This window comes from Phalacrocorax aristotelis, chromosome 16, assembly GCF_949628215.1.
Source record: "Phalacrocorax aristotelis chromosome 16, bGulAri2.1, whole genome shotgun sequence".
Classification (NCBI taxonomy): domain Eukaryota; kingdom Metazoa; phylum Chordata; class Aves; order Suliformes; family Phalacrocoracidae; genus Phalacrocorax; species Phalacrocorax aristotelis.
In genome coordinates, this window is record NC_134291.1 from 1,699,031 (window position 1) to 1,715,479 (window position 16,449).

Here is a 16,449-nt window from a genome sequence, read left to right on the forward strand (position 1 = left end):
GCTCTCCCTGTCCCGCATTAGTAGCCTAAGGCACACAGTGTTGTCTCCATTCATTCCTGACAGCCTCTGACCTGCAGAAGTCCCTGCAGCAAGGCTGTAATGGGAAAGCAGGGGACCTGCTTGATTTAAGAAGCTCTGGAGATGCTGTTGGTATATTAAGACGGTGAGCGATGGGTTGGACTCCCAAGAGCAGGCTGCCCAGCTGGCTATCTTGGGACTGTGGGGTAACACGTTATGAACGCAGGGAGCTTTTGTTCTGAGATGTTTGATGAGCCCCGTGGCCTTGGTGAGGCTGCACAAACAGTGGTTTTTGCGTCGCCGTTTTGTTTGTAACCGATGGCAGGCAGCGTATGATGGACATTGTAAACACCACCCACTCCACAGAGATGTTGGGGTAGGAACACTTTAGCAGATCCTGTTAGATCCTGTTCTCTGGCCACCTTCAGCAGCTGGGGTTGTGCATCCTGACTGCGTGTTTGCAGGCTCTCCTCTCCCTGCAGCCTGCGCAGGCAGATGCCGCGCTTCCGCAGGCAGCAGGTCGTGCCTGCGTTCGGTCCCACTTTCCTCTCAAACATCACTTGGAGGAAAACGGGGTGGTGGTGCTGGGCCAGGAGGTGGGTCTGCGTGAAGGTGAAAAGGGTCCCGAATCGCCTGAGGCTGGGGACCTGCGCTGCCCTGCCCGCTGCGCGAGCACTCCTTGCAAAGAGTCTTTTATGAGTGGTTTTTAGGACAATCTTAGAAGAATTTGACCAGTTAAAGAAACAGTTTGTGTCAAACTCTCCGTGGGTTATTTGGGACATCGGGAATAGACACACTGAAACTGTGCCTTTATTCAGTGAGGAAATGCAGCTGAGCTGCAGATCGCGGCCAGGACGACCATGTCTACTTGTCGCGTTTTAAACTCTTGCGGTGGCTGAAGGGAACACACCTCTGCTGTGTGGAGCTGGTGGTTTGTCGTGGGTCCAATTAGCATTTCAATAAACTAATAAGAAAACAAAGTTACCATTAGACCAGTTACAACATGGCTAGTACTAGTAGTCTGCATGATTTATGCAATAGAGAAAAATCTTGCTAATAATGCAGCTAGAACTGTGGAATCTGAACTGAGCGGTATGTGCCTGTGTTCCCTGGGGTTGTGCTCCCCCTCCCCACGGCTCCCTGGGCACAAAGGTTGCTGAGGCTGGTTTTACCCAGGTCACGGTGCCAGTCGTGGTTACAAAGAGCCATCAGCGTCCTGGGGTGCACCGTGGTGGTGCTGGGCTGCTTTATTCCTTCTCAATTTTGTGTCTCTTTGTAGCTATTTTCATACCTTTTTGTATCACAGCCTGCTCCCACCTCACAGCCCAGCTAGAGCTGCTCCCAGCAGCATTCCCAGAGCCTGGTGACACAAAGGGCTGTTGTTTGTCGCCAGGGACAACCTGGCTTTGTCAGGCTGTTGCCAAAGGCTGGTCCCTGAGCAGAGCCAGCGCTGGGTAGGTGACAGTCACTGCGTTGCTATCACAGCCCAGACAAGCCAAAGCAGCTCAGGTCCAGGCAAGTCCAGCCCAGCCTTGAGACCCCACACTCTCCGGTCAGCACAAGCCATGGGGACTTTCATTGATAATGGCAAAATGATATTTAGTGGGCTGCAGCTTTGGAAAATAACCTAAAAAGTGCCTGTGCTCAAGACCTGCAGTACAGCTGGGATGGGGTCCTAGATGACCCTCATCAACAGAAGGTCTCAAGAAGTACCAGAGGACCTTCCCTTTCAGCACGCTGCGGATTGCCATCACAGGACAGCCTGTGGGTTCTACCCAGCCCTGCCAGTCTTGAAAGGTTGCCTGAAGCCTGTGTCCCTGCCTGCCTCCCCGCTGCTGGCAGTGAAACAGGGAACAAACACCTGGAGGTGTGAGGGCGAGGGGACACGAGCCCATGAGGCTGTCGCCAGTTACCAGTTTGAGAGGCTGGGAGAGCCCAAGGACAGGGCTGCTCACTTTGCTGGTTTCCACCCTTCTCAGCTGCTTGGATTTGGGGATGAGGGTGTACTAGTACGCAAAGGGGGCTGTGGAGAAGCCTGTCCATCGTCACCTGCCCTTGTTTTGCACACGCAGGGAACTGCTTGGGACAGCAATCAGTTTGGGTCTCCAGGTTCAGCCAAGCAAGGACCTCAGAGCCCCGTGGCCTGTCCATCTCATGCAGCACTATTTTCTCCATTGTTCTTTCGTGGTTCCTGCTACAGGTGATTGTGCCCATCCTGACAAACCAGAGGAACCATGAGGGCTGGCCACAAGTGGTGTCACAAGACATTATGCGTCACGTCCACAGCCTAAAAAGTACTGTTTTCATGGTTGTTGGCCAAGTAAATGGCAAGACCTTGCTGCCTCTTCCAGCTGGCTCAGAGGGAATCGAGGATCTTGACCTGGAAAATGAGAAATTGTGAGTACCACCCCTTGCTCTCCACTGGGTTTTCTCCTGCTCATGCGTGTGCTGTGTCTTGTGGGGTTTTCTCACCCAATCATCGTGACTCTTCTTGCTCCCTGTCACCTGCTGCTCATCCACACTGTCAAGATGGGTGCATTTTTTTCTCCCTGCTCTCTAGTTTATGGGCTCTGTCTTTGGGGGCTGTGCAAACAGTACAGGCAGGAAAAGCTCAGAAAGTGCAAAGGCACGTGGGTGCACAGAGAAGCAATCAACTGCTTGGGCTATTGGGGAAAAACCCCAAACCCTGTGGGCAAAACCTCTCCTGTTTTCCTGACGCCACTGAATGGGAAGGCAGGATTCTCTCTTTTTCTGGCTTCTGTCTGCCAAAGCACACCCCCAAAATGCTCTGTTTAGAAGTTAAATGACTCACGTGTTAGTGATTCATGCTGCCTGCTTGGTCAAGACTGTTCTGGCTCCCTTTAAAACTGGATTTATGGTGCAAAAGTACTGGGAAAACCACCCACAACATCCTGGAAGTTTCTGAGCTGTTCATGGTCCCATAGAGAAATTTGGAACCTGTTGTATCTGTCCTTCTGGAGAAGCAGCGTGGCTTCCCAGACACTCACTGCATCTCCTTGTGTTTCTCTTCAAGAAGCAAATGGACAACTTTGATAACTTTGGTTCTCTCCATCCATAGTTAGACCTCCCTGGAAGCTGTCATGATTCTGAAGTTCACTTCCAGTCCTAGAGGGGCAATCCCCAGGAAAGCCACCCCAAACTTTCTGGCTAGTTGGGACATCCATGGGAGGCTGGGCCCCATGTGCAGCTGGTCCTTGTCCTGCAAAATCTTCAGCAGCTGAGGAATCCCCATCCCTTGCTAGCTGATACATCTGGCAGGGTGCTTGCATGGCAGCTGGGAGAACTTCCACCCTGGTCCTCCCAAGAAACCAGGGAGGTGTCCAGAACTGGGAGTGGAAGAAGTTTGACTGTTGTAGTGCTACAGCCTGGCACAGGCCAGGATAACTGAGTCTGGAAGGTCCCTAGAGGCAGATGTGTTTCCACATTGTGTGGTTGTCACGTCTGGGCTGCATGCTTGCCGGAAAGGTTCCTGGCGGAGAAGGCCCTGGGGGTGCTGGCTGACAGCCGGCTGGGCATGAGCCAGCAGTGCCCGGGTGGCCAAGGAGGCCACCAGCCCCCGGGCTTGTGTCAGCACTGGTGTGGCCAGCAGGAGCCGGCCAGGGATGGGGCCCCTGTGCTCAGCCCTGGGGAGGCCCTACCTCGAGTGCTGGGCTCAGGGTTGGGCCCCTCGGGACAAGAAGGCCCTGGAGGGGCTGGAGCGTGTCCAGAGAAGGGCAGCGGGGCTGGGGCAGGGTCTGGAGCACAAGTGTGCTGGGGGGCGGCTGAGGGAGCTGGGGGGGTTTAGCCTGGAGAAGAGGGGGCTGAGGGGAGCCCTTCTCGCTCTCTGCAGCTGCCTGAGAGGGGCTGGAGTGAGGGGGGGGCTGGTCTCTGCTCCCAGGTCACCAGTGACAGGGCGAGAGGGAACGGCCTCAAGCTGCGTCAGGGGAGGTTTAGGTTGGGTATTAGGGAAAATGTCTTCCCTGCGAGAGTGGTCAGGCCCTGGCACAGGCTGCCCAGAGAGGTGGGGAGTCACCGTCCCTGGAGGTATTTAGAAGATGTGTAGACGTGGCACCTCAGGACGTGGTTTAGGAGGCCTGGGGGTGTTGGGTTGGTGGTTGGACTTGACGATCTGAGAGGTCTTTTCCAACCTTAATGATTCTGTGATTCTATGAATCTATGGGACCTCAGGAGATGTGTTAGTGAGCGCAGTGGGATTAATCACGCCTGGGACAGTGGGTGGGATTGTGCAGGAAGTTTCTGCTTCCACGGTGGTGGGGTGACCTGTCCTAAACATGCCAGCCCACTTTGTGCTGTTTCTCTCTGAATTAAGTGAGTTAATGACTGTGGGGAGATATATTAGATTTAGGGAGGTGAGCACTGGGAGAGATAATCTTGCTGGAGGTATGGCTCCTCAGGTCAGACCCTGAACACAAAGGGAACTGGTACATCTGTGACCAGCTGTGCAGAGAGGTGCCAACAGGCTCTTCATTTCCACCATTCATTTTATGAACGATGTGTTGTTGCCTACACTGCTGCAGAGCTGCATCGTTTTCTCTAGGGTGTAATTCCTGTATTAAAACAACAGCAAGCAAGCTCTTACATGATTTGATGGTTTTGTGGTTTTGAAATGTGTATCTAGATCAACCTGAAGAGCTGGCATAGACCAGCCCAAAGCTAGACATAATCTGTAAAATCCAGCTGCCCATGGGGTCATTTTACACAGGCACAGCTGAGCAATGTACATGAATAAGTGGAAAGCAATGTTAACTGCGTGGTCTGTTTTCTGCAGCCTGGAGCTGATAGATAAATCTCTTGTACATGCCACTGAGTCGGCCATCATAGACTGGAGCTACCAGATCCAGGGAGCACTGAAGAAAGAGTCCTCAGAGCTGCTCCTGCAGGGCAGCAACCCCAACCCAAAGGTGGAACTGGAGTTTTGGAAGAACAGGTACCCTGGGCAGCCTGGCCAGGGCATGGGGGGCACTGGTGCTTGTTTTGGGTAGAGGGAGAGTGCTGGTGGCAGGTAGAGCTATGGCTACGAGATGAGAAGAGCTGCCTGCCTCAGGTTCTTGTAAAGACTTGAGCTAAGGAAAATTGTTCCTGCACATAAAATAATCATGATCTGCAAAGTGTCTGGGAGGTCACTGGGCAGCCAGCTGTGGTTTAACCTAGCCTCAGCCCAGGGTCTACGCCTTGAGGGAACTTTTTTGGAAATACCCTTTCCATCACTGTTCACTAGGAAGCAGCCACAGGAGTAAGAGCTGATGGACAACTTCTTGTAGGGCCTTCTGGAAATGGTGCAGCTCGGCTGGCTGCTGTTCATCTATTGATGCCCAGAAGGGTTTAGAGGCTCAAGAGCCAGGGACTGGAAGTACCTCCTGCCCTTTGAAAACCTTTGTGCCACGTTGGGACAGGCTGACTCGGGGCAAAGCCCTGCCTGCTGGAGAGCTGTTGCTAATGCCTGCAGAAACACCCGATGGCTTCTTTCAGCAGTGTCCTGCTGGCAGCAGAGCCGCTGTTGTGGTGAAACCCAGCGCTGACTGTCTGTCCTGTAGGGTTTGTCCGTGCCTCCTGCAGGAGCTTCCCCCCATTTACTTTCACTGATGGGACTCAGTCCATGTGTAGCTGGAGGAAATCCTGGATCAGGCCCAGGGGAAGTGAGTGGTGTGACGGGACAGCTGATGCTCCCCAGCGTGGGCTTGTAACGTGCCTTGGTTGCTGCAGGTGTGATGACCTGGAGTGCATTTACAGTCAGCTGAGAACAAGGAAGGTCAGGAACATGATGGAGGTGCTGGAGAGAGTGGAGAGCAGCTACGTTCCGGCCTTCAAATCTATGCTCATGGATGTTGAGGCAGGTGAGACACTTGGGCAACTTCACCACATCGATGTGATGAATTCTGGCCTTTGTTCATAGCGTGGTGTTACTGGTTTCAAGCCCAGTGTGGCTGTAGTGGCACTGGTCATTCGGAGTTTGCTGTGACTGTGGGGTCCGCAACCACGTCACAGGTCGTCTCTCTGGTTTGTGGAGTAAAACTGGTCTGCTTGTTCTTCATCCAATGCTTTTGTTTCCAGGCTGGAACAATCTTCACCACTGGTCTATTGAGCCAGCCCCTTCCCAAAGGTGCTGTGGATCTGGGAATTCACCCTGCTGTAATAAAGAATTCACATTAATTCAGCAGGACTCAACCCAACCTTTACCAGCTCCTGTGGTGTCAGTCTGCAGGAATGGGGCTTCAGGGTAACAGGACAGATCTCGTAGCCAACTGAAACAACCCAGGACTTTGTTAGACTCCTATTTCCCAGGCTTTGGCCACTGCAGCCAGAACCTCCTTGCCAAAGGAACAGCAGTTTACACTTTAGGATGGGGCCCTTTGGGCACGAGGATTTCAAGGCCTCTGATGAAAGCAGGCAAGCGCTGTCACCTGTGTCACACAAGAATAAAGCAGGGTCCCTGCAGCTGCACACAAATCCGGGCAGAGCTGGGCAGGGGCAGGGCTCTCCATCTTGTGCCATAGCAGTGTGGTGGGGAGCTCCGTTACCTGCGAGGGTAACGTGGGGGGTGGGGGGATGCGCGGGGGGCACAGCCTCCCGTCCCATGTGTCTGTCCGCATCCCCATCCTCCCAGGGCTGCAAGGTCTGCCCAGCCCACGGCTCCCCTGGCCACCTCGGCAGTGAGACTGTTGCAAGGATTGCGGTGGGCTGTGTGACCTGTAGGTGGTGGTGTGCTGCAGCAGATCTGCAGTCTCCTTTCCTTTATTTTGCCAGTCTGGCACAATTCAGTAAGACAAGAGAGCTTTGAGGAGAAAAAGGAAAGGACTGCATTACCCAGTTTAGGGAATTAAAGCCCTTTTCAGTTTTTTTTATTTTATTCCTTTTCATTCATGAGAAGACTTATAAGGAAGGAAGGAAGGATTTGGGTTTTTTTGCCTGTAGGTGAATCAAAATTCTACCTTAACAAATGCAGCTTTCTTGAATCAAGCATCATCTTTTTTCTGGTGAGCTTTGCGTAGGGGAGTTCAGTTCAGCCAAAGGGAACACCGCAAATCCCCTCTGTAGTGAAAACCAGTGTCGTCCTGCTGCTCCATCCCCTGTAGGCCAACATAGCCAAGCCTTCAACCAAGCTGCTCTCTGGCTAGACGAAACCATTCGGGCTTTGCTAGCTATGCGTGTGCTGACAGACAACACTGTTCTTCACCCCTTCATGTGGAAACATTTCATCTATTAAGGATCTGTGTCTCAGTCCACACTGTGCAATTTATATGGGCTGGAGAAACACCCCTTAAATAAGGAGCCAAGAGTCAGACTAATTAACGCTTTAAGAGTCTAATAAAATACAACATATATTTGGTTTCAATCTGATTACAGCAATACTAACCCTAATTGGATAACTTGGACTATAATTCTTAATTTCCATTACAACACAGTTCAGATTTGTGTGCACCTGCATTTAAGTCTCTGCCCCTTGGTGTTGTGCCCTCCCTGCTGACGTGGTGGTGAGGCTGTTGTCTGTCGCCTCTGCTGGGAAGGCAACGCTGATAGTGGCAGTTTCTTCTTCCATGGTGTTGGGTTTTGGGGGTTATTTTTATAGGCATTCAAGTATTTCCATCACTTCTCTTTTTGCTGGTCCACGGGTTTAATTGCACAACAATCACCTGGGTTTATTAACGCTTGCACTCTGGAATAATTCTTCCACACAGCTGTACAAAGCTAAGCTAAAGTGTTCAACTCATTGGACATTAGTTAGGTTGCTGTTGACAGGTTTGCTGTTACAGTCAGGACAAGTGGGACCGTGGTCATCTGCCCACTGGGCAAGGGGCTACTAGAGCCAAACCCGGGCTCAAATGAGCTCAGGCCAAGACCTGGGGCGCTGTGTGGCCTGTGGTGCTCTATAGCAAGGCCTGTAGCCTGCTCCTGTACTTTCAGTGCTGCTGGGCCCGTTCCCCATGACTCCCTTCGCAGCCGCGGACTCGGCTCTGCACAGAGCCCTGTCCCGGCTCCCTGCCCCTCGCCATCGCCTCAGTTTATTTCCTGTTCGGGTTCCTGCCGTAGGTGAGCAATGTTCAGGGCTGAGCAATCTTCAGCACACAGTTAGAGCGTGCTTTGTGCTTGTCAGGACTCTCTCTTCCCAGGCACCTTTCCATCTCGCGAGGTGGGGCCAGCATCCCACTCATAACCCAGCGCACCACGGCTCGGTGGGTCTTACCTCCTCTCCTGTCTCTTAACGCAGCTTTGACGGAAGCTCGGGACATTGACCTGCACCTGATGCCACTCAAGCGCCACTTGGAGGACATAGAGAGGGTTGAGTTCAGCGAGGTGAAGCCTTTCCTGGTGCCTCTGCTCCATGTGGTGTGTTTGATCTGGGTCACCTCCAAGCACTACAACGTGCCTGTGCGGATTGTTGTGCTGCTCCAGGAAATCTGCAACCTTCTCATTCAGCAGGTATGTGGCCGTGATGCCTGTCTTTGCCAAGGGAAGTTTTTTAATGGAAGTCCCCCCTCTCCTCCTTTCCCCCACCTTTCCCTGGCAAAGTGATTCTTTAGGTGATGTTTAACTTGAGAGGCAGGTTCAAACATGTTCAGTGCAAGAAGTCACCGTTTTCTGTGACGGCATAAGTGACCTCTCAGGTGTGATTCTGCTCTTCCAGGCACTCGTGTACCTGTCTCCAGAGGACCTTCTGAAAGGGGAGATGGAAGAGAGCCTGGGCAAGGTACAAATGGTCCTCAGCATCCTGAACTCATTCAAAGGGATGTTTGAGGAGAGAAGGGAAGAACTGCACACGTATTACGAACCAGGCCAAGAAGTGAGGGAGTGGGAATTCCATGCCACAATGGTGTTTGCAAGGCTGGACAGCTTCCTGAGGAGACTGGAGATGGTGGAGGTAAGACTCTTATCCTGAAAAGCATCACAAACCTTCAGGAGAACTCTGTAGCCGTGAGCTCACTTGCTGGCATCTTCCCTTCCTGTGCCTTCACCTGATGCCAGGGGATGGGGCCGCTCTCTTTGCTGTTAGATCTCCTGTTACAGCGAGGCTAGGGCCTTGTTTTACTATGTCCTGCTCAGTGTGTGTGCAAGCTACGCAGGTGTGTCCTTCTGGTCAGGTTCGTAGGTGTGTCTTTTGTTTCCAAGAGTCCTGTTGGACTCCTTGCTCCTGTTGGGGCAAGAGAATGGGGTTACTGGGGGTTGTGGTTTGCACAGCCTCCAAATAAAGCAGTGCAGTCTCCCAGTCCTCCAGTTGCCACCAGAGACACCCTACAGCGGGGTCTGGACTGACTCAGAGAGGGCACATGCTCCCCTTGAGGCTGGGCACCGCGTGACTGTGCCACATGGGCAGGGACGTGTTCCTTGCCAGGTCATCCCTTCACATCCTGATGGTCTGTCCAGCTGGGGGCTGTGGCTCAGGGGTGTCCCTGTTTGCCAAGGCTTGTCACTATGAGGTGCTCACCTGAGGCAGGGATGTCTGGTGTTACCCCTCAGCTCCCAGCATGGCCGAGGGCTCCTTGTGCTGGCTGGGATGTTATTTAGCAGAGAGCAGGTCTGAACGTGCCAGGGAAGCCCCGTGCAAACAAGCGCTCTCCGTGCTCTCCTTGTTGGGCGGCTGTGTCTGGAGACCACAGGCATACGGGCACGGTGCACACCTGCTGTGCGGACGCTGTATAAGCAGTTACAGGACACATTCATCTGCTGTCCACACACTTCCGAAGTGAATCTCTTTGTTTGTCGTTGCCATGTTCCCGGCGTGTAGGATCGGATGTACAGCAAACAAGCTGCCGGCATTTGCCTATTCAAAGGAAGGTCTGGGTTGTTTTTCTCCCTCTGTTGTTCTTTGCAGTGGGACAGGAGGTTTTACTGGTTTAAACACGCTGTATATTTTTATGCATTCTTTAATTAACTGTGTTGAAAACCATCATGACTTATGTCTTTTAAAACATTCATGATGATGGTTTCCAGTAGCATCTGATGTGCAGTAACCAAATTATGCTGGCCAGTGTACGGAGGAATAACTGCAGGTCGTTGTGAGAGCAATATGTGTAGCTAATTATGCACTGTCACTCTGCAAAGGCTCTGGGCACTGACTGCTCATTGCTTGGATGCTATGGATATGGACTACAGGAAAAAAAAAAAATCAGGATGTTTTGAGCTGCACATGCACTGCCGTGGTGGCAGAGCACTGTGATTTTTGGCCAGTGCTCATGTCCTCCTGCCCTGGCTGTCCCACACCTCCAGGGACAGTAAAAGGCTGCAGTATATGCAGTCAGAGGGAGGGCCTGTGGAGTGAGCTGTAAAATAATAATTAAAAGTGTAGCACACACCCGCCTGTCAGTGGGGAAAGCTTCTGTCTCTCCACCTCTATTTCCCCCCAGCTCTTCCTTTCAAGCGACCTTGTAAGACAAAGCAAGGGGCAGCTACTATTTCTGTGTTATTTTTGCCTTACAAAGCATTTGTTAAAGTGAATGAGCTCTTACTAAATAGCGTGTGTGCATTTGTTTGAAAAATTTCATAAAAGCTGCAGTTACGCTGGTGCACGAGTAGCCCATGAACACGTGGAGAGAGAAGGTTCCCCTGGTTCACCTCACTGTTTTGCATTGCACCTCTGTTGTAAAACCTGCCGCCTGGGTCGGCTCTCTGCTTGCACCCTGTTCTCTCAGAAACATGGGAGGGGTCTCAAAGCAGCGACTGTTCAGCTGTCAGGGACCTGCGAGCAGCTGCTCCCTTGGCTAGAGGCTGTTCCCAATAAGCCCAGCCGTGTCAGGAGCTGTAAGTGCGCAGCATCTCCCCGCTCTCCCTGGAGCATCCTGGGGCGGCGCCTGGTGATGCCTCGGCGTAGCGTGGGTGGCTCTGGGCCATGGGCTGTGTCCTGCGCTGTGACACGTTCAACGACCCCGTCAGAGAGGCTGGGTGCTGCCCATTTCGGGGTGAAGCTCCGTACCCGCTTTGCTCTGCATTCGGGCTTGTCCCTGAGCTCAGAGCGAGGACAGCCACCGGTACGTTGCTGTGCTTGAGATTAGCGTGTTTCTCCTGGTCCTCTGAGACAATGGACGTTCAGCCAGCCCCTGCTTAGCCCTGCCAAAGGGATGGATGGGGTGGGGTGGCGGCAGGGCTGCCCGGCGCTGCTGCCACAGCCTGGTGAGGGGGGCGTTCTCCTGAGAGGTGGCACTATGGGATCAGGCCCTGCCAGGCTGCGCAGAATGGGAGGGGAAGGACTGTGTCCCCATCTCAGCAGAGAGGGCCAGCTGGGCAGGCTCAGTAACACCCCCTTGGACACACAGAAGTTTTACTGAGCAGGAGCTTTTGGACAGTTCTGGTACCTGTAAATATTAGACATCTCCTTTTGGTTAATACCTTAAAATCGGGATTCTTAGCTATGCTGGATGACACATCAAGGTGTCATGTGTTGCTTTGATAGTCCCCTATGTGCCCTTAAAAGGAGTTTTACAGTTAGTGTGGTATTTCCAGTGGCAGCAGCAGCTCCCACTAGGGAGGGTCTTGTTATGAGCAGCTGTTGATGCCCAGGACGGGCAGGATCTGGCTTCCCCCTTACCATTTGTGCCACAGCATGAGCACCTGTGGTGTGCCTGGGGAGGCCCCTCGGCCCGGCACTGAGCGCAGCTCACTGTCATGACAACTGTTGTCATCTTTTTTTGTGAACGTGTAACCTGTGTGTGCCTCCATTGGCTTTGAAGGATCTCCTGGCAACCGCCTTGGACCTGATGAAGCTGGAGAAGATTGAGTTCAGCGGGATTAAAGGGAAGGCCCTGGGCCGGCAGGTCCTGGACATGTACGAGGAATTCCAGGAGGCATACAAGGTGTTTGCAGAGCGAACCTACGACTGTCTTAAGCTGACCAACATGGTAAGTGGGACCAGCTTGCGGGAATGCCGGCACCGTGTGCGTGTTTCCAAAGCAGCGGGTTCCTCTGTGGTGGAGCCCTGGCTCATGTGCAGTCCATCTTCCCAGAAAAGTCCAAGACTTCTTCCCAGCTCCTCCCTCCTTTCATTATGATCTAATCTGTCACCGTAGGGAACAGGGAGCCGCTGGCCTTTCCTGCAAAGATTTGGGAGTTCTTGCTGGTCTGTATCTAGCATATCTTGCTAGTTCAGGACCTTAGACCAGTGCAGCTGGGAAACCGGGATTACCATGCCTTTTACATAAGCTTTCCCTGTATGTGGTGCTTGCTGGGGTGTACGAGCTGTACCAACATCCACGTCTCTTTGCCTTCCTGCTCTCGGTGCCTAGCCTGCCTGGTGAGGGCCAGCTCAGGTAACCTCTGGGGATGTGTTTGCTCTTGTCTAGATGAACGCATGGCATCTGGTGCTCTCAGAATTCAAGGACACTGTTTTATTATCAGTAGTGCTTTAACTAAAGGAATATTCCCAGCCCTCTGGGTCATGGCTCAGTGGCCATCCGGATCACAGATGCTCACATCAGCACGTGTTGTACAAACAGGACAAAGCAGATGTGCTCTGGGCCTCCTTACCCTCTATTCAGAAACTCCTGCTCTTGGCTCTGACACAAGAGCAGTGTAGCCTGGGTGAGCTATGAATGAAGGATGGGAATGGCATTTCTGAAGGGACCTGTGTCCCATGGTTGTGTCTGATCTCAGGATCTTTGATTTCTTAAAGAGGGAGGGCACAGAAAGAGTGGTGAAGTTGGTCCTGCAGGAGCTGGCTTGGTTTTGGTGACCCCATGGCCTTTTGTGTGACTCTGAGTCATGCTCGTTCTTTCAGTGTTTGAGTTTTGCACCATTTGTTGCTGTCTAGAGCCTCTATTTTAGCTAACACATTGTGTCTGGTCCTGCTGCAGCTCAGCAGTGACAAGAGTAAAAGCTGTTTCCTTAGGCTTTGTCCTTTCAGATAAGAGACACATGGCCTCATTTTTAGTGGCTTTGTCCAAGCTAGGATAGAAGGACTGAAGTTTTCCAGTTTGTCAAGTTCAATCTTTGATTTGGGCTCTTTTACCTGCAGAAAAATAAACCTAGACTTTACCCTCAAACTTCAAAGGATTTATTACAATTGGAGCAAGAAAAGCAGTGCCGTCAGATGGTGGAAAATACAGAAACACAGACTGTTGAGGTTGGAAAAGATGTCTGGAGATCACCTAGTCCATCTCCCCTGCTCAAAGCGGGCTCAGCTAGAACAGGACTGTGACCAGTCAGGTTAAATATCTCCAAGGCTGTAAACTCCACAGCCTCTCTGGGCAAGCTGTGCCAGTGTTTCAAAACTGACTTTTTTGTTGCCCCACTTGCGATCAACAGCACAGGTTTGTTTTGGCTTGAAAGCAGATTGGATTTGGAACTCAGAAGGTGCACCTGTGGGTTTTCTAGATGATGGTGTAGTTGTCAGGCCAAGTCAGTGTGGAAAGGGTGGGGAAATAATCCATCTTGCCTCTAGGTTGAGGTTAGTGCTTAGTGGACTGTGGAAAGCCCTCGGGACCAAAGGGTGCACCGCAGAGAGAGGGCCATGATCTCAGCCATGGGACAGTACAGAAACGCTCTCAGGCTCTGGGGGGCTTTGCCACGTTGCAATGGCTGAAGGTTGGCCAGAGGAGCGGTTTAATTCATGTTGAATAAGAATAGGGGAGAGGTCTCTGGATCAGGAGGTTTACAGGTACTTTCCCGGTGCCATCCGGCAGCCTCACGGCTTGCTGTTTTGCCTTCCCACAGGAGTTTGAGCAAGACGTCTTTGATTTCCAGCAGAAAGTACAAGACATTGACCGGAGGCTGGGCACTGTTTTCATCCAGGCTTTCGATGATGCCTCGGACTTGGAGCATGCCTTCAAGGTTTGTCTGTCACCTTTCCTTTTGTAGAAGGGAAATCAGGGCTCCTGCAGTTTTGCGCCAGTGAGAATCACACAGAGGAGGCCAGGCAGTGCCGTAGCTACAGGCACACAGGGCTGGTGTTTGCCGATGGGAATGGGCAGTGGGACAATGAGCCTTGTAGCTTTTGGGCTGGTTGTGGTTAATGATCATGGAGTCCCAGAATCCCAGGTTGGAAGGGACCTCAGGGATCATCTAGTCCAACCTTTCTAGGAAGAGCACAGGCTAGACAAGATGGCCCAGCACCCTGTCCAGCCGACTCTTGAAGGTGTCCAACATGGCCGAGTCAACCACTTCCCTGGGGAGATTATTCCAGTGGTGACTGTCCTCACTGTGAAAAGTTTCCCTCTGGTGTCCACTCGGAATCTCCCCAAGAGCAACTTGTGTCCATCCCCCTTGTCCTCTCCATGGGACTCCGTGTAAAAAGGGAGTCTCCATCTTCTTTGTAGCTACCCCTTAAGTACTGGTACACGGTGATGAGATCCCCTCTGAGCCTCCTTTTCTCAAGGCTGAACAAACCCAGCTCTCCCAGCCTATCCTCGTATGGCAGCTTCCCAGTCCTGTGATCATCCTGGTGGCCCTTCTCTGGGCCCCTTCCAGCCTGGCCACATCCTTTTTGTACAGCGGGGACCAGAACTGGACACAGCACTCCAGGTGTGGCCTGACCAGTGCTGAGTAGAGTGGGATGATGTCTTCTTTCTCTCTGCTGGCAATGTCTTTTTTGATGCAACCCAGCATCCTGTTGGCCTTCTTGGCTGCACCAGCCACTGTTGGCTCATGTTGAGCTTTCTGCCCACCAGGACTCCCAGGTCCCTTCCTACATTGCTGCTCTCCAGCCAGGTGGATCCCAGTCTGTGCTGCACTCCTGGAATATGTTTTCCCAGGTGCAAGATCTTACACTTCTCCTTGTTGAACTCCATAAGGTTCCTGTTGGCCCACTCTTCCAGCCTATCCAGATCTCCCTGCAGAGCAGCTCTCCCTTCTGGAGTGTCTACTTCCCACTCAGTTTGGTGTCATCAGCAAACTTCATCAGGCTACACTTGATCCTGTTACCCAGATCGCTTTTAAAGATGTTGAATAACAGTGATGCTAAGGCTCGTGGGTTCCTCAAAAGTCATTAAGCCATGGAGCTGGCAGCAGTGTGCTAGCTGAAAGCTTTGGGAGTATTTCTGCTCTTCCCATCAAGAGACAAACAGAATAGACCTTTGTTCAGTTTTAGAAAGAGTAGTGAAAGAAATTACTCAAATCAGGCTTTTGGATGCCAGTTGTTTTGTGTCTCTGACTGTGAGTTGGAGGAAACTATGCTTTTTCTAGGATTTCCTCGTGAAAACCACTATTAAAAACCAAGTGATTATAGTTAATATCAATTTGTTAATATTGTTAATACATGGATGTATCTCAGTTTTGGGAGCTGAGGCTTTCTAGAAACAAGGCTGTTTTGTTTACCAATTAATCTATCCTGCAGAAAAAGCAAATGGTATTTTCTGAAAAACTTCAATACAAATGTTTGTAGGAGAAGACTACAGAAAGTGATAGTATTTATCTTTCTAAGGTTTTTGAAAAAATAGCAAATTTTGAAGCATCTGAGGTATGCCAGTTGGAATATGGTTCACCCACAGAGGAAGTCTGCGGATCTCTGTAACAAAGGGAGGGACTGCGTGGAAAAGCAGGACAAAGAAAAGAAAATTCCCTTTTCTAAAGTGCCTGTTGGTGCAGACTTCTGGGCCATTAAGGAAAATCCCAGTGGGTGTCTCTGCAGAAGTTGGGGTTGTGAATTTTTTCCCCTTTCTTTCCTTGCTTTTTTTCCCTCCACAGTTGCTGGACATGTTCGGGAGCCTTTTGGAGCGACCAGTGATTGCTGCAGATGCTGCTGACAAATACTCTGTCCTCATCAGCATGTTCAGCCGTGCCCTGGACCATGCTAGGCTGATCTACTCCAGGCACATCCAGGCAGAGCTGGAGCTCGGTGGGTGACAAGTGCTAAGTAAAATTAATTTCACAGGAAATTGGATTTAGATTAATTTAGCGGGGGAAAGAATTTTCTTTTTCTAAGGAAACCGAGATTCCCAAATTGCAAATGATTTCAGTGTCTAAAGCTCCTAGTGGGAATGGAAGTGCCTGGGAAAGCTTTGTTCTTAGAGTTAAAGCAAATAATCTGTTGGTGGGAAAAACATCCTTTTTTAAAAATTATATACATGGTATGTGACTGGGAATGAAGACACATGCTGAGCTTTCCCAGCAAGGCTGCAACAAGAGGTTTCTCTTCACGCTTGTGTACTGCCTTGAACACCCCATGGGACTTGCAAACCCACTCATGGGCTCCCGAATATGAATTGATTACATTTCCCTTGTAATGCTTTAAATGCAAAGTATGAGAGTGAAACTTTGTAACCAAGCATTTAATTAGCCTTTTCCGGGTTTATTATTTCCCATGGATGTTGGCACAGGAGGGGATGAGCAGGCTCCTATCAGATTATGAGGATTAGAGTGTGACTTTTCCAACAGCAACCTGTTTACTTGCCTCAGAAAGATTGTGCTGGAACCAGGCAAGTCCAGAAGAGGCAACACTGCTGGAGCCAGTGCAGGTTAACGAAGGGAGAGGTTGATGGAAGACAAGCC

The 16,449-nt window shown here is 51.3% G+C and overlaps 1 protein-coding gene across 1 annotated transcript in view; it reads left to right on the plus strand.

The window, feature by feature from the left end:
• DNAH9 (dynein axonemal heavy chain 9) overlaps positions 1-16,449 on the plus strand; it is a 55,200-nt gene that overhangs the window by 858 nt on the left and 37,893 nt on the right. Inside the window, exons 2-9 of the mRNA XM_075111673.1 lie at positions 2,219-2,415; positions 4,808-4,966; positions 5,743-5,873; positions 8,246-8,457; positions 8,663-8,896; positions 11,700-11,867; positions 13,678-13,794; positions 15,646-15,796. Coding sequence (XP_074967774.1) covers positions 2,288-2,415; positions 4,808-4,966; positions 5,743-5,873; positions 8,246-8,457; positions 8,663-8,896; positions 11,700-11,867; positions 13,678-13,794; positions 15,646-15,796 — 1,300 coding nt within the window. The 5' untranslated portion in view covers positions 2,219-2,287. The remainder of the gene's footprint in view (positions 1-2,218; positions 2,416-4,807; positions 4,967-5,742; positions 5,874-8,245; positions 8,458-8,662; positions 8,897-11,699; positions 11,868-13,677; positions 13,795-15,645; positions 15,797-16,449) is intronic.